Source organism: Danio rerio, chromosome 2 (genome assembly GCF_052040795.2).
Source record: "Danio rerio strain M-AB ecotype USA chromosome 2, GRCz13ab, whole genome shotgun sequence".
In the NCBI taxonomy this organism is placed as follows: domain Eukaryota; kingdom Metazoa; phylum Chordata; class Actinopteri; order Cypriniformes; family Danionidae; genus Danio; species Danio rerio.
Window position 1 is genome coordinate 59,810,047 of NC_141022.1, and position 21,351 is coordinate 59,831,397.

A 21,351-nucleotide genomic window follows, 5' to 3' on the forward strand; every position below is an offset into this window, starting at 1 on the left:
CAGCACAGAATATGCTGTTTTGAAAGATATCTGAAGTAAATTGATGTTTTTGCCATCAGAAAGTTTTGTTTATGTTAGCAGGAAGTTGCTAGGCAAGAAAATGCACACATATTTAAAGTCACAGTGAAAAGTATCAGACATGCATGCAGTCATTTTGACCAATATGGTAATTTAAGGCAGAAATGCTCAGTTCTTTACTGTTTTGTAATAAAAAAAATAACAATGTCAGAAAGAAATACACTGATAGTTAGAAAACGGCAGGGTGTTATAAATATGTTAGTTTTATTTCAAAGAGTTATAAAATTACAAAAATCAAAAACTCTCTGTGTATCTCTCCATTGGAACCTGCAGATGAGTGATTAATGCGCTCATAAATCAGCTGATTTGACGATGTTTTTAAATGCTTTCTCCAAAGCTTGAAACGCTGTCAGTGATGTCATCAGCACACAAGCAGCCAATAGTGTTCAGCTTTTTCTGACGACTCCTCCCTCAAATTTTCATTGGCTGTGGTTTGGTAGCTTGAATGAGCTGTTGGGGAATGAGTTGTTGTCAGATCATGTAGTGTGTGACCCCCCTCTTGTGGATCGTTCACGGAGTGTTGCGTAGTGTGAACACCACAGAGATTAAAAGACACAAAGTCAGGTCATGTAGTGTGAACGGCACAGCGATCTGCTGATGTTTAAAATCCTGTAGTGTGAACTAGGCTTAACGCGGATGTTAGGACTCAACATTATGTAGTCAGAAATAGTAATTTCAGTCAGTTAAAACATCATCATGATCTGAAAAATGTCTTAGAGTAAAGTTTTACTAACTGTAAACCCAACTGAATCATGCTTCACTTATTTAAATTTCATTGCGATTGTCTGTTATGAAATAAACTTACGTTTTTTCCCAGATCTTCTCATTTAAGCCCTCGGTTTAACCGCGCTGCAGTTGTTCTAAGTTCAGTTCAGTCATACAGCAGGCTGTACCGTTTGTGTTTGGTTTACTGAATCACGCATGCGCAGTATTATCGATTCACCGACTCTCAATGTAACGTTACTGTTTTAATAACTGCATGAGAGTATATATTGGATTATTTAGAGTCAGAGGGGGGTATTAGGCTTGTTATTACGTAAGAAGTGGGTGAATAAGTGCTTACTGGAGACGCGAATCGTTTCAAGTGATTCAGTTCGATTTGATGAACTTGTTCAACCGGTTCACTTAGAAGATCCGGTTACAAAGATTCGTTCGCGATCGCGCTACAGAAATAAAACCCATTGTTGGGCACAAATGTGTTAAAGTAATAGTTTTAATTCTCTGTATTTAATGCTGTCACCGTGCTGCTGTCATGTCCACGCGTTTTTGTCGCGGGACCAACAGAGAAGATGACTCGAGGAGAACCGGCTCGATCTGCCCAATGGCGGAAAGAGACTCTGAGGTGCGAAAGGGTCAAACACAAACACCTGCAGCGCGGACTATATTTACTTCTAAAATGCTTACAGTAAGATTATTTATTAAATACATTTACAAATACGAAAACGATGAAGGTTTTTGCTATAATTTTAGTTAGTTTTGTATGTACACAAAACAGTTTCAGTTAGTTTTAGTTTTTGAAAAAACTCGTTTTTATTTTTATTTCAGTTAACGACAATTATTTTACATTTTAGTTTTCGTTTTTTCTTTAGTTTTCGTTAACTATAATATCCTGGCTTAAAGTGACATTTAAAGGCTTAACTAGGTTAAAAAGGTGAACTAGGCAGGTTAGGGTAATTAAGCAAATTATTGTATAAAGATGGTTTGTTCTGTAGACTATCAAAAAAAATTAGCTTAAAGGGGCTAATAATTTTTTCCCAAAAATGGTTTTTAAAAAATTAATAACTGTTTTTATTCTAGACGAAATAAAACTAATAAGACTTTTTCCAGAAGAAAAAATATTATCAGACATACTGTGAAAATTTCCTTGCTCTGTTAAACACCATTTGGGAAATATAAAAAAAATAAATAAATCAAAAGGGGCTAATATAATTATAATGTATTTATGTATTAATGTATTTATGTATGTATGTATGTATGTATGTATGTATGTATATATATATATATATATATATATATATATATATATATATATATATATTTATATACATACATACATACATACATACATATATATTAGGGATGCAACAATACAGTTAGCCCACGGTTCAATACATAACTCGGTTTTTTTACACGGTTTTCGGTTCGGTTCGGTTCTCATGGCTTGACACTTTCTCTTGAAGGAGAAAAACATAAAAATTATTTATTGCAATACTCATTTTCTTTTACTTAAAAACCAAGAAAGGTATTCTAGTTCCTACTGTATCGTATAAAAAAAGTAACAGTGATATCTCACAGCTGCTGGTAGCCCATGTACAAACTGGGGAACACATAAAATCCTACACATTGAAAATAAACACACATGTGAAGTTAATGAAGATTAATTGGCCATTTCAAATAAACATATTTGAACTTCAGTAAACATAAATAAACTATCTGAATTATCTCGGTGCTGGAAAAATGCGAGACTGTAGTCTGTAACGCGGATCGAGTGCTTTTATAAGAATATATAGCTCCAATCACCGAAAACGCCTGCAAATCTTCAGCAATTAACACCCGCAATGGCTTTATTTCATGTGTCTCTCGGAACCGGTTGGGTTATACGTGTAAATCAATGCTTGCACACAGTTATTTTTTGTTCACCATTTTTTCTTTTATTGGCATAATACTTACCGGCAAAACCGAAATGTACTCACACCGCAGATTTGAAAGATGCCGGCGCTTCCTCGTACTGTTGCCTCTGCCTCACTTCACCGCCGCTCGCCATGTTCATATGTGGAATGATGGTCAAGCGCCCCCTAACTTTAGAGCATAGTGATTGGATATTTACTCGTGGGGAGGAGTTTCCTCATCTCAGCTCATGGACTTACAGACACACAGTCAATTTGTATGTATATATATATATATATATATGTATATATATATATATATATATATATATATATATATATATATATATATATATATATATATATATTATATATATATATATATATATATATATATATATATATATATATACATATATATATATATATATATATATATATATATATATATATATAAATATAAAAAAATATATATATAAATATAAAAAAAAAATATATATATATATAATGGTTTATTATTATTATTATTATTATTGATATTATTATTATTATTGTTATTGATATTATTATTATTATTCCTAACTAAATGCAGAATTTTTAAGTATTTCACAATGTCGCAGTGATTTTTACGTGACAGTTATTTCAGAATACATCGAAAAAATATTAATAATATTTCACAATATTGCAAAAGGATTTTTGTGTAGCAAAACTGTTAAACAATACACTAAGTGTATAATTTTAAAATAATATTTTAAAATATTGCAGGGATTTATGCATAACACAGCTGTTGCAGAACGATTTAAATGCCTAGTTTAATAATATATTACAACATTGCAGTGATTTATGCATAACGCAATTGCACACAATGCGCAATTTAAAATATGTCACTGTGTCATTCTGAATTTTTAGTAAAGCAACTGTTCGTAAATTGAATGCGTAATTTAATAGTAATATTAATAAAATATAAAAGGTATTAACATTAAAGTTATTATTTTATAGTAATAATATAACAGTACTTACATTGATATAATTAGATTGCAGTTTTGCAAACTCAATATTAAGTAAAGCCGCAGCAACACACTGAACTCAATGCTGATTTGTTCATATTATTTTCCAGCGTAATGACTGAACTTTGAGTACATATTGTACAAATGAATCACCATCAATAGATTTATTTCTGCATTTGTTTCACTTCTCTTCATTACGCATGCATATATCAGCCAGCTCGCACTCTGCATATCAGCATCAGGCATTAAAAAAGCCCACCGTGCACTTAGAGAAATGCACTTTGTGAAAATGGACAAAGAATGACCCATTTCTGCTGCTCTTAGTGGGACACGTTCACGGGAATTATAATAAATACGAGCGATAGTTCTTCTCCTCTTAATCTCTGTTAGAGATGATGCTCGCTCGCCTGCTGCAGGAGGAAAAAAGCTCGTAGGTGATTGTTTATGAAACGGCCAGCATTGTGTTGTTTCAGTTGCCATGGCGACTGCGTCTCAGGTGTCCGTCTGAATGGGTTTCAGTGATTGTGGAGCTGCTCTGACCTTCAGCAGGCTGGGAATGGGTTAAACTAGTAGTGCTGGAGAAGTTAATTAGTTCAGCGGCTGCGAGGAGCCATGCTGTCGGGTCAGAACACGCCTGGCCTAATTTACTCCTGTTTGTCCTTCAAACGCTCCTGCTTTGTTTTAAAGGGAACATTCAGCTGTCTTAAAGATGCCATATAATGTGGATATATCTAGGCAGAGCTGAGTAATAAGAGTTCAGTGTGTGTAAATGGCCTTCAAACACTTTTCATGTAAATCCTGTACGTGTATAAACAGAACAAAGCACCAACTCTGATGATTCACACAGCATCATTAATATGCACGGCCAGGCTGCGTTTGATTGGCCACAATGTTTCCTAGTCAGATTATAACAATAATAATTTTTCTCCCTTAATATAAGCTTGTATTAAACATAATGGGCTTTATTTTAACGATCTAGGTGCAAAGTCTAAATAGCACATGGTGCAAGAGCATGTCCGAATCCACTTTTGCTATTTTAAGGACTGACAAATACGCTCTGCACCACAGCACATGGTCTAACAGTAGAGGTGTGAACCTATACTGGTCTCACGGTTCAGTTCGGTTACGATTATCATGCCTTCGGTTCAATTCGATATCTCGGTGCATCACGGTGCATTGACGATGCTTTCTATATACAGTGTTATATTTTAGGGGGGAGGCTATAACATGCTGTCTGTATAAACACACAGACGCACAGCACCACACTGTCTCTCATTCAAACACATACACAAACATAGACAGCACCAAACAAACACACACACACACACACACACACACACACTTAAGCCCTCGCAACAGGGAGAGCTCGCGCTGAGCGGAGCAGAAAAACGAAAAAAAAGAAGCACTTTTTCGACGGTCCCTTACTGAGAGCTCCTCTTAGCATGAGCTCTCCTGGCTAAACACATATTGCGAGGGCTTAGACAGAGCAGTGCTCGTAATGTCGAGCGAAAAAAAAAAGAAAGACAGCTGTGAAACCAGCTTTGTGTTTTTGTAGGAAACACACTTTAGATCAGGGGTCTCAAACTCAATTTACCTGGGGGCCGCAGGAGGTAAAGTCTGGGTGAGGCTGGGCCGCATAAGGGATTTCACAAAAAAAGTCCTCAAATGTCATTATTAACAGTTTTAATTATTTCTTCTGAACATGAAGTGTCCTGAACATTAATAGAACATTGAGTGAAGATTATGAACAGTTCTTCTGAACATGGCATCTTTTGCCTACTTCTTGCTGCCAGAGACTTGACAGCGCTTCTTCTCACAAATCTGAACCACATTTGGCTTTAGAGCGGAAGCAGTTGAGACCCTCAGTATGGCTTGAAGATGATCATCATTAAGTCTAGACCTGTACTTTGACTTATTGAATTCCTAGGGAAAAAAGTGGGGGAACTCACTCAAAACTTCCATTCCCTCACTTAAAAAAAGGCATATACATGTATAAATAAAACACCCCCACCCCACTCCAGTCACATCAGTCTGTACCAGTCTGTATCTACCTATAATATCAATATATATAAGATGCAGGGCAGGCACGTGCACACATAGGGCTCAACCTGTGCAGTGCACATGCCCTTTTTAGTCTTGCATAGAAAGTTCCCTTCCAAAATGATCAAAAGTGCCCCCGCGACGCGACACACCCTCGGTCCTGCCCTTCAGTAGGCGCGCGATAATACCGCTCTTGAGTACGCGCGACAACACAGCTGATCAGAACGCGCGCGACAACGCACATTGACTGACAAGCGCGCTGTGTACGGATAGAATCAGCGGAGCGAGAGCGCTCTCTCTCCCCGCTCCGCTGATTCTGTCAGAGTACAGCGGTCGGCGCGGGCCACAAAATATTGCACTGAGGGCCGCAAATGGCCCGCGGGCCGCGAGTTTGAGATCCCTGCTTTAGATCTTTTTAGGGTAAGAGGTTTTTGAGTTATTGCCGTCTATAACTGAATGTGTGTCAGGAAAATCGAAAACAAAACCAACAGACCCGCGCTCCTTTCTGGCACCCCCTGGATATACAGCGCCCTTAGCATATGCCTATGGTGCCTATGCCACGGGCCGGCCCTGCGTTGCCTGAGTGTTATAAATACTCGCGCTCACCTCCCTCGCGACAGAGCGCATATGAGATAAATGACGTCAGTACATAATAACCGGTTATGATTATTACTGAACCGATACCGAATTGTCCGCGTCTGCATCGCGGTGCACCGAAGAAACAATTAATTTTGACACCCCTATCTAACAGGGTTGTGCTTATTCTCTTAATGAGTTCTGGGTGTGTTTTGAAAATAACCTAGGTTAAACCAATCAGAGTCTCATCTCTTATTCCCTTTATGAGTCAGTTGTGTCGCACCGTGGTGCATTTGCTAGTTACATGGCGGACTTTGTAAGTGTAAAAACTGAACGCTTCACTCGCGAGAAAACAGTTATACAGAGCATCATGCAGCGCGAGGATAAAGAACGAGCCTCCTCCATTCAGCCTCTTTACTTTCTCTTCACTTTACTCCTTTATTTTTGGTGGAGCAAGGAGACGGTGGAAACTCACTCCACTGAAGACATCCATCAGCCTACATACTTAATTTCGTTTGTTTAGCGCAAAGATTTGTTTCAAAACTATTTCTAAATTCAGTTCTAATCTCCAGCAAAGGAATAAATGAACAATAATAACAAAGTGTGCTCAAACAACTGAGTTATTTCCATATACACGTCTTATTCTTATGCCCCTAATGGGGATGCAGACTTCTCCAAAACTCGACAGGTGGACAAATCTAAACTTGATTTTATTAAAACAACTATAAATATGCAGATAATCAATAATACTGATAATAATATTAACATTATACTAATGAAGATAGTCATCAATAAAGCCCCGAGGTGAGGCATGGAGGCAGTGGTTTTAATATTTATGTAGAAAATAATCATTTTTGTAAATAATTTTGTATTTTTGAGGCTACAATTCACACAGACTCACCAAAACTGGACAATAGAAGATTGGTGAAACGTTGCCTGCTCTGATGAGTCTCCATTTCTCCACATTCAGATGGTCGGGTCTGATTATTGGCATCAAGAACGTGAAAGCATGGATCCATCCTGCCTTGTATCAGCGGTTCAGGCTGCTGCTGGTGGTGTAATGGAGTTGGGGAAGTTTTCTTGGCACACTTTGGACCCATTAGTACCAACTAAGCATGGTGTTAACGCCACAGCCTACCTGAGTATTGCTGCTGACCATGTCCATCCCTTTATGACCACAGTGTGCTCATCTTCTGATGGCTACTTCCAGCAGGATAACGCACCATGTCATAAAGCGTGAATCATCTCAGACTGGTTTCTTGAACATGACAATAAGTTTACTGTAGTCAAATGGCCTCCACAGTCACCAGAGCTCAATCCAATAGAGCACCTTTGGGATGTGGTGGAACGGGAGATTGGCATCATGGATGTGCAGCCGACAAATCTGCAGCAACTCTGTGATGCTATCATGTCAATATGGAGCAAAATCTCTGAGGAATATTTCCAGTTCCTTGTTGAATCTGTCACAAAGGATTAAGGCAGTTCTGAAGGCAAAAGAGTCCAAGGTACTAGTAAGGTGTAGCTGATAAAGTGGCCGGTGAGTGTATGTATATATATCAGTGCTGTCAATCGATTAAAAATAATTAACTAATTAATCGCACCTTTTTTTGAAAATTAATCGCGATTAAGCCCATTTAAAAGACTTAAACTTGTAATTTTGGCACAACACAAGACAAAAACTATTTAAATTCAAAATATAATTGTTTATTAGCATTTTTGTTTAACTTTTAATGCAGATTTCTTGATCTAAACCTCATACCCACAATAAACCATCAAGATCCTGGCCTGACAGCCATATTTATTACAGAAATTAAAACACAGGCATGTTAATGCCATTTGAATTTCAAAACAATCAATGCCAATAAAGAAAACATTGATTTCTAATTGGATTCTGAGTGGACTGCAAAAAATGGAAATTGGAAAGTTATAATAATAATAAAGTATTGAATACAAACATTTGCATTCATTGAAAAGTTGTATTGCTGTGAGTTGAGAACATTACTTATAAAGTAGAAACAATTTTGCTTAATCCTCTTTTACATTCAGCCAGTTGCTAAGACAGTCCAGTCTGTTAACATTATCGGGGGACAATTGTGGCCCTTTTCTTTTGAATGATGTGAGCTAAGAGTGCAACGCAATCTCACGGCAATTCGTACTATTTTTGATTTAGTGGCTACGGACGTTTGTGCAGCTTTGTTGCACGCGCGCACACACAGACAGACGCACACACCAAGCGCAGGACAGGACAGCCAGAGCGACTCCAGATTCAACACGCATGATCATCAAAATTCAACACGCGTTCATCAAATTTGCTTAATGACACATTTGAGGGCGCATGCTGAAAGGCAGAGGAATGCGCTGTCTGACAGCTCGCAACATCATGTCACTTTCTGAGTACATTTACATGGACACCAAACATCTTCTTTTCCGCTCGCCATGCGGTTTCAAGTTCCATTAAAACAGAAGTCGAAAGTTAAAAATGAAACACCTGAAATTGCAGGAAACTCTGGAGAAAACACTCTTATTTTATACTGAACCTTGCCTTCAAAAAGTGCTTCCTTGGTCTTTTCCATATTTCTTTGCATATTAAACACACGTCGACCACAACAGGAAGTAAAAAAACCTGTAACTGTGTTAATTGCGTTAATTTTTTTTTACGCTTTAATTGTTTCAAATTAATTAAGCATATTTGCATAGAAAACAAGGTTCGAGTCAGTTGGCATTTCTGTGTGGAGTTTGCATGTTCTCCCCGTGTTGGCATGGGTTTCCTCCGGGTGCTCTGGTTTCCCTCACAGCCCAAACACATGCGCTATAGGGGAATTGAATAAGCTAAATTGGCCGTTGTGTGTGTGTGTGTGTGTGTGTGTGTGTGTGTGTGTGTGTGTATGTGTATGTGTGTGTGTGTGTGTGTGTGTGTGTGTGTGTGTGTGTGTGTGTGTGTTTGTGTGCGTGCGTGCGTGCGTGCGTGTGTGTGTGTGTGTGTGTGTGTGTGGGTGGGTGTGGGTACATAAAACATGCTGGATAAGTTGGCGGTTTATTCTGCTGTGGTGACCCCTGAATAATAAAGGGTCTAAGCCGAAAAGAAAAGGAATGAATGAATAAAACAAATTATAATGACATTACTGTCTTTTAATGTAGTAAATCGAGCCTTGGTGATGAATTTCTATAAAAAAATAATAATAATAACTTGCCCTAACTTTAATGTTTGTTTAAAAGCAAATCGATTGTATTGTTTTGCTAAGCTACTCTAATTGTCAACTGGTTAATGATCATATCTAATTAATAATGCATACATAAATAAAGAAATAGGGCAGCGCAGAAGGTAGTGCTGTCGCCTCACAGCAAGAACGTTGCTGGTTCGAGCCTCGGCTGGGTCAGTTGGCGTTTCTGTGTGGAGTTTGCATGTTCTCCCTGCATTTGCGTGGGTTTCCTCCGGGTGCTCTGGTTTCCCACACTGTCCAAACACATGCGCTACAGGTGAATTGGGTAGGCTAAAACTGTCCGTAGTGTATGAGTGTGTGTAGAAATGTTTTCCAGAGATGGATTGCAGCTGGAAGGGCATCCGCTGCGTAAAACATGTGCTGCATAAGTTGGCGGTTCATTCCGCTGTGGCGACTCCAGATTAATAATGGGACTAAGCCGCAAAGAAAATAAAAAAAATATTAAATAATAATAAAAACATGTATTTTGGTTTACTGCACAAAATAAGCTCTAATCTGTCAATCTACTGCTCTGTGGCTTCCTCTGAAATATTATGTCACTAAATATAATGTGATGACAAAAACATTTGGAGATATGTATTTATTCTACAGCATAATTACAAAAACTCAACTATAAAATGTGCACGTCTGCTTATTAGATGTCAACAAATGTGCTGCAAACAACAGATTCTGAGTTACATTAACTAAATCACTGTATTTGAGTTTTTCCTGTTGTGGTCAAAGTGCAAAGAAATATGGAAAAGACCAGGGAAGCACTTTTTGAAGGCAAGATTCAGTATAAAATAAGAGTGTTTTCTCCAGAGTTTCCTGCAATTTCAGGTGTTTCATTTTTAACTTTCGACTTCTGTTTTAATGGAACTTGAAACCGCATGGCGAACGGAAAAGAAGATGTTTGGTGTCCATGTAAATGTACTCAGAAAGTGACATGATGTCGCGAGCTGTCAGACAGAGCATTCCTCTGCCTTTCAGCATGCGCCCTCAAATGTGTCATTTTGCACGTTTTGCTCTTCTTATAAGAACACATTATTACAAAGGAAAATTCTGTTGAAGATATGAGTTGTGAGCACTATTCCTGTGTGTGTGTGCGTGTGCGTGTGCGTGTGTGTGTGTGTGTGTGTGTGTGTGTGTGTGTGTGTGTGGTGACACAATAACTGTAATCACAGAATATGGAAATATGAGCTGACTTATTATCAGATTTATTATTTCTCCTGAATGTGGTCTGAAAGCTGCGGTGACGTGCTGTCGAGTCTCTGAAAGAGCCGCTGGTCTGCTGGAGCTCAAACCCAGAGACCTCACGCTGGCTTCGTTTCTCAGCGGTTCTAGCAGAAATGCTGAAAAACACACATTCATCCGTGACTCATATTGGGCTCTTTATAATGACTGACACGCTGGAGGCTGAATAATGAGCACTTTGCCCACATTACGTCCAGGACTAATGTTTCCACTTGAACTTTAACTGGAAGTCAACGAGAGCTCAGACTGTGCTCCGTTCATGCCACTGATAATATTCTCCATCAATCACTGGCAGAAATGAAACGTCAAAGGTTTTTCATCAAGTCAAATGTCAGGTTTAAGATCATGTTATGCAAATGATCAATTCAGGATCATGGGAAATATGTGCTTTAGCCTACATTTTAGTAAAAAGAAAAATACGTTTGCTCAGAGTACATTTTGTTACACATTTAACAATGACAAATCTACTATAGGGCGCTGTCTACATTTTTACGAGTCTAAAACGCGTTACTTTGGGAACATTTTGTTGGGTTTTAGATGACAAATCCACTTGGTGGCACTGTCTACATATTTGCGAGTCTGAAATACATTGCTTAGGCTGCGTTTGTTGTATGTTTTCAGAAGACAGATCCACTAGAGGGCGCTGTCTATATTTTTGCAAGTCTAAAATGTGTTACTTTGGGAACACTTTGCCGTGTTTTAGATGACAAATCCACTAGAGGGCGCTGTCTATAATTTTGCGAGTCTAAAATGTGTTACTTTGGGAACACTTTGCCGTGTTTTAGATGACAAATCCACTAGATGGCGCTGTCTATATTTTTGCGAGTCTAAAATGTGTTACTTTGGGAACACTTTGCCGTGTTTTAGATGACAAATCCACTAGAGGGCGCTGTCTATATTTTTGCGAGTCTAAAATGTGTTACTTTGGGAACACTTTGCCGTGTTTTAGATGACAAATCCACTAGAGGGCGCTGTCTACATTTTTGCGAGTCTAAAATGTGTTACTTTGGGAACACTTTGCCGTGTTTTAGATGACAAATCCACTAGAGGGTGCTGTCTACATTTTTGCGAGTCTAAAATGTGTTACTTTGGGAACACTTTGCCGTGTTTTAGATGACAAATCCACTAGAGGGCGCTGTCTTCATTTTTGCGAGTCTAAAATGTGTTACTTTGGGAACACTTTGCCGTGTTTTAGATGACAAATCCAGTAGAGGGCGCTGTCTTCATTTTTGCGAGTCTAAAATGTGTTACTTTGGGAACATTTTGTCGTGTTTTAGATGACAAATCCACTAGAGGGCGCTGTCTATATTTTTGCGAGTCTAAAATGTGTTACTTTGGGAACACTTTGCCGTGTTTTAGATGACAAATCCACTAGAGGGTGCTGTCTTCATTTTTGCGAGTCTAAAATGTGTTACTTTGGGAACACTTTGCCGTGTTTTAGATGACAAATCCACTAGAGGGCGCTGTCTTCATTTTTGCGAGTCTAAAATGTGTTACTTTGGGAACACTTTGCCGTGTTTTAGATGACAAATCCACTAGAGGGTGCTGTCTACATTTTTGCGAGTCTAAAATGTGTTACTTTGGGAACACTTTGCCGTGTTTTAGATGACAAATCCACTAGAGGGCGCTGTCTTCATTTTTGCGAGTCTAAAATGTGTTACTTTGGGAACACTTTGCCGTGTTTTAGATGACAAATCCAGTAGAGGGCGCTGTCTTCATTTTTGCGAGTCTAAAATGTGTTACTTTGGGAACATTTTGTCGTGTTTTAGATGACAAATCCACTAGAGGGCGCTGTCTATATTTTTGCGAGTCTAAAATGTGTTACTTTGGGAACACTTTGCCGTGTTTTAGATGACAAATCCACTAGAGGGCGCTGTCTTCATTTTTGCGAGTCTAAAATGTGTTACTTTGGGAACACTTTGCCATGTTTTAGATGACAAATCCACTAGAGGGCGCTGTCTACATTTTTTGAGAATTTTAAAAAGTTTCTTAGGGTACATTTTTGTTGTACTTTTCAAATACAAATCCACTAGAGGGCGCTGTTTGCATTTTACGAATCTAAAATACATTATTTGGAATACATTTTGTTTGTTTTAAATTACAAATTTACGAGTCTAAAATGTGTTACTTTGGGAACATTTTGTCGTGTTTTAGATGACAAATCCACTAGAGGGCGCTGTCTACTTTTTTTGCGATTCTAAAAAAAGCTTCTTAGGGTACATTTTTGTTGCATGTTTTTAGTAACAAATCCACTAGAGGGTGCTGTTTGCATTTTACCTATCTAAAATACATTTAGTTTGTTTTAAATGACAAATCCACCAGGGGTCATTCTACATATTTGAAAGTCTGAAATACATTGTTTAGGCTGTGTTTGTTGTATGCTTCAGAAGATAAATCCACTAGAGGACGCGGTCTACATTTTTGTAAATTTGAAATGTGTTACTTGGGAAACATTTTTATGTATGCTTTAGATGATAAATCCACTACAGGTCACTGTCTACATTTTTGCGAGCCTAAAATGCGTTACTTTGGGAACATTTTGTTGAGTTAATTGTCAAATCCACTAGAGGGTGCTGTCTACATTTTTTGCGAATCCTAAAGTTTCGTTTAGGGTACGTTTTTGTTGTACGTTTCCAGTAACAAATTCACTAGAGGGCGCGGTTTGCATTTTACGAGTCTGAAATACATTACTTGGGAAACATTTTGTTTGTTTTAAATGACAAATCCATCAGGGGTCAGTCTATATATTTGCGAGTCCAAAAGACATTGCTTTAGCTGTGTTTGTTGTATGTTTCAGAAGACAAATCCACTAGAGGACGCTGTCTACAGTTTTACGAGTCTAAAATGTGTTACTTTGGGAACATTTTGTCGTGTTTTAGATGACAAATCCACTAGAGGGCGCTGTCTACTTTTTTTTTTCAAATCTAAAAAGCTTCTTAGTGTACATTTTTGTTGTACGTTTCAAGTAATAAATCCACTAGAGGGCGCTGTTTGCATTTTACCTATCTAAAATACATTTAGTTTGTTTTAAATGACAAATCCACCAGGGGTCATTCTACATATTTGAAAGTTTGAAATACATTGTTTAGGCTGTTTGTTGTATGTTTCAGAAGATAAATCCACTAGAGCAGTGGTTCTCAAACTGTGGTACGCGTACCACTAGTGGTACGCGGGCTTCCTCCTAGTGGTACGCGGAGGAATCGCTGAAAAATGAAAGAAACAATTAACACTTTTAATCCTTTAATGCGTAATATAACATTGATGTGATCAGCATTGGCTGCTTTGTGAAGCGTACGATCACAACGCTGTGCTTATAGTGTTTATTTTAGTGCATTGTGTCATAAGCTGCTGAAAATCAGTCTCCGAAGTTTAAGAATTGATTCTGAAGCGTGATTTGACTGACATGAAAAGTGGCCAATCACAGTCGACCTTGTCTAGTTGCGTGAAACGTAAGGGCGGGACAAAGGCTTTCTGTGTTGCAGAGACAGAAAAAACAACTTAAAAACAAATGTTTTGTTGGAGTAATGCTTCTCGGATGTTTTCACTACAGAGATGTCTAGCCGAGTAATTAAACCGCGGACATATTTCCTGCTTATTTGATGATCTTCATACACGTTTCGCTCTCCGACAGCGAGTCGACTCGCCTCTGACCGGTCACTCTTCTAAATACATTCTGAATGGCGGCGCGGGAATGGAGGTATTGCTCAATTACTCATTTCTGCAAATGTGGCGAGTGCTTTATTTTAACACGAGAGCGCATTCATGTACGCAAATCGCTAAAACAGATATGCGAGCTCTTAAATAGGCTTTTTTCAAATGAACTGCAAGACCTCTCATGATCGCGTGGGTGCTCAGATTCAATACAATCGCGATCTTTCCACTATTAAAGTAGACATTATTTATCTTTGCTCCTTAACCAAATTTAGTCAAAAGTATTCAAAGTTATCAAGTATTTAGAAATAGATTGATACATGATCGATGACAATGCTAATGGTCTTCTTATTTGGCTGTGTTGTGAAGTGAAACTTACTTTTAGCAAAGGTGGAACATTTTTTATTTCTTTACGACAAAATAATTATGCTGGAAATGTTTCTGGATGAGGTATTTGTGTGATTTATACATTTAGCTGTATTCTGATATGTCCTAAAGCATTACAGGTCAAAGCAATCCATTGTTAGCCTACTTATTGTTTATTTATCACAATTTACAATAAGGCTCTTAAAGCACTGCTTTGATAAATGTAGTGTCGTCATATTTCAAATACCTCAAGTAAAATGAAGTCATTTGTTTTATTTTTTTACTGACAGTGTACTTGTATTTTTTTACGTTTCTATTTTAGATTAAGATCAAGTGTAAAATAAAATCTACATGTGATGTACAGCTATTTAAGAAACAAATTTGCCATATTATAAAGAAAATAGTGTAAAATATGTAAATAAAAGGCTAAATTTAAATCTTTTACCATATACTTTAATTTAACCTTTCAAAGCTTAAAAATATATATTTTTAAAAATGCGCAAAAAGTGTCTCTATGGCCTTAAAGATTATTTGGTAGTTTTACCAGTGCTATGGAAAAAGATTAATTGTCATGAAAGGAAAAATTGATTATACTTCCTTTGTTAGTGCAAATTATTCATGTAGCTTTGGGATGTAAGCTATCAAACCATTAAATCAGGTTTACACTTAAAGTGATTTCATAATGAAAATCAGATTTTTTTCAAAAGTAACCAACTAGTACTTTTTAAAAGAGTACTTTGTACTTTTACCTAATATTAGTATTATTTACTAAAATTTTTGTTATTTTAGCAGTGTAATAGTATTTTTACTTGAGTACAAAAAAGATTTCACAAGCACTTAGTGCAGGTTTATTATATTATTAATATATGATTAATAAATATTATTATTAATGGTTTTTATTTGTATCTATTCCTATGCAATGTTTTATGGGTTGCTGAGAATACATTTCAGGTCTTCAATACATAGCATGTCAGTCTTGAAAAAAAAATAGGTGCTGGAATTGATTTTCATTAGGCTGTGCCTGTATGAACCCTGTCATGTACATTTAACATTTATTTCAAGATTTGTCTGAAAGTGTAGGAATATGACATATAGCCTATATTTATGAGGTCCAAACAACATTTCCAGCTTTTAATGAATAGGCTACTATGAATACTTTAGATTTAAGTACAGCAGTTTTCTTTTTACTTTTTAAGAACAGCACCATTTTTTATGAACTTTTAAAAGCACATTTTAACTAAAACTTTTTTTTATTATTATTATCTGCAAGCACAGTTAATGTTCAGACTATTTCAAATGTTTAAAGTGACTGACAATAATACATATTCTTACTAATAGGAAGTAATCTGCATCGTTTTAAAACTGTGCACACCTGTAGCTGCTTAATTAGGCTTACGACGCTATTTTTTAATACTGGTTAAAAAATAGCGTCGTAAGGTGGTACTTGGAGAGACGATTTTTTTCTAAGGTGGTACTTGGTGAAAAAAGTTTGAGAACCACTGCACTAGAGGACGCGGTCTACATTTTTGTGAGTCTAAAATGCGTTACTTTGGGAACATTTTGTTGCACATCTAACGATGACAAATCCACTAGAGGGCGCTGTCTACATTTTTGTGAATCTGAAATGCAATGTTTGCATATTGCGAGTCTAAAATACGTTATTTGGGATACATTTTGTCATGTTTTAGATGACAAATCCACTAGAGGACGCCGTCTACATTTTCACGAGTCTAAAATGTGTTACTTTGAATACATTTTGTTTGTTTTAAATGACAATTCTACTACAGGGCGCCGTCTACATTTTTGTGGGTCTGAAATATATTACAGAGTGGCTGTGTTCACACCAGACGCAGTATGCGCAAATAAATCATGCTATCCGCGCGTAAATAGACTTTGAACATTTTGTCATGTTTTAGATGACAAATCCACTAGAGGGCGCTGTCTACATTTTTACGAGTCTAAAATGTGTTACTTTGGGAACATTTTGTCGTGTTTTAGATGACAAATCCACTAGAGGGCGCTGTCTACTTTTTTTGCGATTCTAAAAAAGCTTCTTAGTGTACATTTTTGTTGTATGTTTTAAGTAACAAATCCACTAGAGGGTGCTGTTTGCATTTTACCAATCTATAATACAGTTTGTTTGTTTTAAATGACAAATCCACCAGGGGTCATTCTACATATTTGAAAGTCTGAAATACATTGTTTAGGCTGTTTGTTGTATGTTTCAGAAGATAAATCCACTAGAGGACGCGGTCTACATTTTTGTGAATCTGAAATGTGATGTTTGCACATTACGAGTCTAAAATATGTTACCTGGAATACATTTTGTTTGTTTTAAATGACAATTCTACTACAGGGCGCCGTCTACATTTTTGTGGGTCTGAAATATATTACAGAGTGGCTGTGTTCACACCAGACGCAGTATGCGCAAACAAATCATGCTATCCGCGCGTAAATAGACTTTGAACAGTTTGTCATGTTTTAAATGACAAATCCACTAGAGGACGCTGTCTACATTTTTACGAGTCTAAAATGTGTTACTTTGGAAATATTTTGTTGCACATCTAACGATGACAAATCCTCTAGAGGATGCTATCTACATTTTTGTGAATTTGAAATGTGTTACTTGGGAAACATTTTGTAGTATGCTTTAGATGGCAAATCCACTAGAGGGCGCTGTCTACATTTTTGTGAATCTGAAATGCGATGTTTGCATATTGCGAGTCTAAAATACGTTATTTGGGATACATTTTGTTTGTTTTAAATGACAATTCTACTACAGGGCGCCGTCTACATTTTTGTGAGTCTATAATGCGTTACTTTGGGAACATTTTGTCGTGTTTTAGTCCGTGTTGACTTCACGAAGGTGAGCGGGATGTTGCAGCTTGGTAGAAACGAGACAAAGCAAAGTAAGAGAAGCATGTTTTGCATTGTGATCATTCAATTTTTGCTTACCTGAATACTGTTCGACTCCCCAGAACACCATCAAACAGTGCTGTTCAGATCTTGTGAAACTGTTCAATATTCATCGCAGAAAAATAGAATCTTGCAATATCAGATTATCCAATATCGTGCAGGCCTATGTTAAAATCCAGTTTAGCCGTTTCCAAGCACGTGTTTCCAACGAGCCTGTGTTGGGATTATGGTAAGGGTGTCACATCCGTGTTCATTTCTGGAAAATGAGATCATCTTTCAGTGATACCATCCTTCCGCTGGACCTGATGAATTACATTAAGCTTATTTGATCTGAAATCCGACCCTTTCATTTCCTCTTCTGGATTTCAGCAGCTTTTTGTTTCACACAATGATCTCTGCAAATGTGCCTCTGCTGTATATTAAATATTGCATGAATAATCTCCAGCTCTCATTTGACAGTGCAACTGATGTGTGGGGAAATTCAGGATCTCTTCAATCTCTAATTTATTTTCTCTTTGCCATGCTGACAGCACATACTATTTGACTAGATATTCTTCAAGACACAAGTATTCAGCTTAAAGTGACATTTACAGGCTTACCTAGGGTAATTAGGGTAAAGTTAGGGTAATTAGGCAAGTCGTTGGCCAACAGTGGTTTGTTTTTTTTGGTTATTTTTGTAGCCAGTTTCAAAATTGTTGCTTCATTTAGCCTATTCTTGGTGTTTTGGGTCAGTTTAGGATCTATTTCTATTCCTAATCTTGATCTCTTGTTGCTGCTGTAACAGCGGTGAGCTGTGCTGAGGTTAAAGAGAGCGTGTGAAGGGTCAGAAAGTCTCGACTATCAGATGTAGTTTGACCGCAGCTCTTCATCTGTCGTCTTCACTTCTCTGCGCTCGCTCAGGCTTCATCAACACTTTCACAGACGCGCTGACTCTCAGCAGCTCATTTCTCTGATGCTTTACCGCTCTTTCCACTCCTGTTAGCATCATTTGTCCATTACAGAGCTGGACAATCATCTGTTCCACTATTACACAAACTACAGGAGTCAGAAACCCTTCTCATTCTCAACTTCAACACATGCAGTGACATGCATAATTCACACTTCAGGTAAAAGAACTCTTGTTTAAAAGAAGATTCAAGATTAATACCTTCATATTACCACATAAGTGTGTTTAATTTTCTACTTAAACACCTACTTTAAATGTAACTTGATTTAAATGTTCCAATCAGAGCGAGTTTCCAGTAAACAACTCAATGATTCAAAGGATTCATTCAGAGTGAGTTTCCAGTAAACAACTTACTGATTCAAACGATTAATTGAGCAAGTCTCTAGTAAAAAAACTCACTGATTCAAATGATCTATTTAGCGAGAGTCTTCAGTAAACAACTTACTGATTCAAATGATTCATTCAGAGTGAGTCTTCAGTAAACAACTTACTGATTCAAATGATTCATTCAGAGTGAGTCTTCAGTAAACAACTTACTGATTCAAATGATTCATTCAGACGGAGTCTTCAGTAAACAACTTACTGATTCAAATGATTTATTCAGAGTGAGTCTTCAGTAAACAACTCACTGATTCAAATGATTCATTGAGCAAATCTCTAGTAAAAAACTCACTGATTTAAATGATCCATTCAGAGTGAGTCTTCAGTATCAACTCACTGATTCAAATGATTCATTGAGCAAGTTTCTAGTAAAAAACTCACTGATTCAAATGATCCATTCAGAGTAAGTCTTCAGTAAACAACTCACTGATTCAAATGATTCATTCAGAGTGAGTCTTCAGTAAACAACTCACGGATTCAAATGATTCATTGAGCAAGTCTCTAGTAAAAAAACTCACTGATTCAAATAATCCATTCACAGTGAATCTTCAGTAAACATTTAACTGATTCAAATGATTCATTCAGAGTGAATCTTTAGAAAACATTTCACTGATTTAAGTGATTCATTCAGAGTGTGTGTTCAGTAAACATTTCATTAATTCAAATGATCCATTCAGAGTGAATCAGTAAACATTTCACTGATTCAAATGGTTCATTCGGGGTGAGTCTTCATTAAACATTTCACTGATTCAAATGATCCATTCAGAGTGAATCTTCAGTAAACATTTTATTTATGGCAATGATTCTTTCAGAGCAAATCTCTTGTAAACAACTCACTGATTCAAATGACCAATTCAGAGCGAGTCTTTTGCAAACAACTTACTAATTCAAATGATCCATTCAGATCAAGTCTCCAGTATACCACTCATTGATTCAAATGATCTATTCTGAGTGAGTCCAGTAAACCAAAGTTCTCTTCACAGCGAGTCTCCAGTAAACAACTCACTGATTCAAATAATCTGTTTAGTGCAAGTCACCAGTAAACAACTCATTGGGTTCAAGCGAATCATTCAGAGTGAGTCTCCTGTAAACAACTCACTGATTCAAATGATCCATTTAGAGTGAGTTTCTAGTAAACAACTAATCAGTTCAAATGATCTGTTCATAGCGTTTCTCTAGTAAACAACTCAATGATTTAAATGATTAACTCAGAGCGTGTATCTAGTAAACAACTAACCGATTCAAATGATCTGTTCAGAGAGAGTCTCCTGAAATGAACTCACTAATTCAAGTGATTCAGTTAGTCTCCAGTAAACAACTTATTTATTCATTCACAGTCTTCAGTAATCAACTCACTGATTTAAATGATCTATTCAAAATGAATCTTCAGTAAACGACTCACTGATTTGAATGATCCATAGATGTATGATTTGAGTGATTCATTCAGAGTGAGTCTCCAGTAAACAACTCACTGATTCCAATAAGCCGTTCCTTAAACAAACAATTCAAAGATCCATTCAGAAAGTGTGATGACACGCTTTGGTAGTGTTATTTTGTTGTGTGTTAAACTCACAATATTTATGTGTATTTTTCTGTGTGTGTGTGTGTGTGTGTGTGGAACAGGGAACAGCCCATCTTCAGCAGTCGAGCTCATGTGTTCCAGATCGATCCTGCAACCAAACGCAACTGGATCCCGGCAAGCAAGCATGCTGTCACTGTCTCCTTCTTCTATGATGCCAACAGACACGCCTACCGCATCATCAGTGTGGGCGGGACCAAGGTGAGACTTAACACAAGAGATTAGATTTCCTCTTTAAAATGTGATATGATGTTTGAACAAGCCCTAAAAAGTGCCCTTTCAGTAGAACTAAGTGCATTTCTTTGTCACAAATGCATGTAAAGAGTGTATATCCAAACCCACACACACTCTGCAGTATCAAGTGTGCCAGAAACCCATCGGCCTGCTGGAGAGATGAAGATGTGAATGCGAAACGCAATAAACGTCTCTGTTCAGATGCTGATTATTGAGCCGATGTGATTAGAGGCAGAACAAAATACTCCCCGCGAGAGGGTTTAAGCAGGATTGAAGGTTAAGAGTCTGACATCTGATATCAGAGTTCAGTAATGGGGGAAAAGTCCTGCATCGGTGCGCAGAGACATGACTTGCATCCTGCGGGACGATCGATACTCGTTGATGGAGCGAATCAGAGCTGCTGGACTGAAGACGCTGATCGAAAAAACCCAAGACAGCACATCACACCGACCTTCACAATCAACACACTCTTAGAGGAACAGCCAAGCCCCGCCCACTCAGACTGGAAGAGTTTGAT

At 37.4% G+C, this 21,351-nt stretch overlaps 2 protein-coding genes across 12 annotated transcripts in view; one reads left to right on the forward strand and one right to left on the reverse strand.

The window, feature by feature from the left end:
- Positions 1-21,351, reverse strand: part of pip5k1cb (phosphatidylinositol-4-phosphate 5-kinase, type I, gamma b) — a 754,787-nt gene that overhangs the window by 328,591 nt on the left and 404,845 nt on the right. The gene's annotated exons all lie outside the window — the stretch shown is intronic.
- The window catches only part of LOC100330028 (homer protein homolog 3), a 111,571-nt gene that overhangs the window by 9,889 nt on the left and 80,331 nt on the right, over positions 1-21,351 (forward strand). For 8 of the 11 annotated variants that reach the window (XR_015479180.1, XM_087241743.1, XM_087241744.1 and 5 more), the window contains exon 3: positions 20,645-20,801. Coding sequence is in view for 10 of the 11 variants with exons in the window: in XM_087241743.1 (XP_087097869.1) it covers positions 20,645-20,801 (157 nt within the window). In the remaining variant the exon portion in view is untranslated. Of the gene's footprint in view, positions 1-14,316; positions 14,459-20,644; positions 20,802-21,351 lie in introns of those variants that run through there. The other 3 variants (XM_087241745.2, XM_087241750.2, XM_087241752.2) reach the window with 1 other exon arrangement.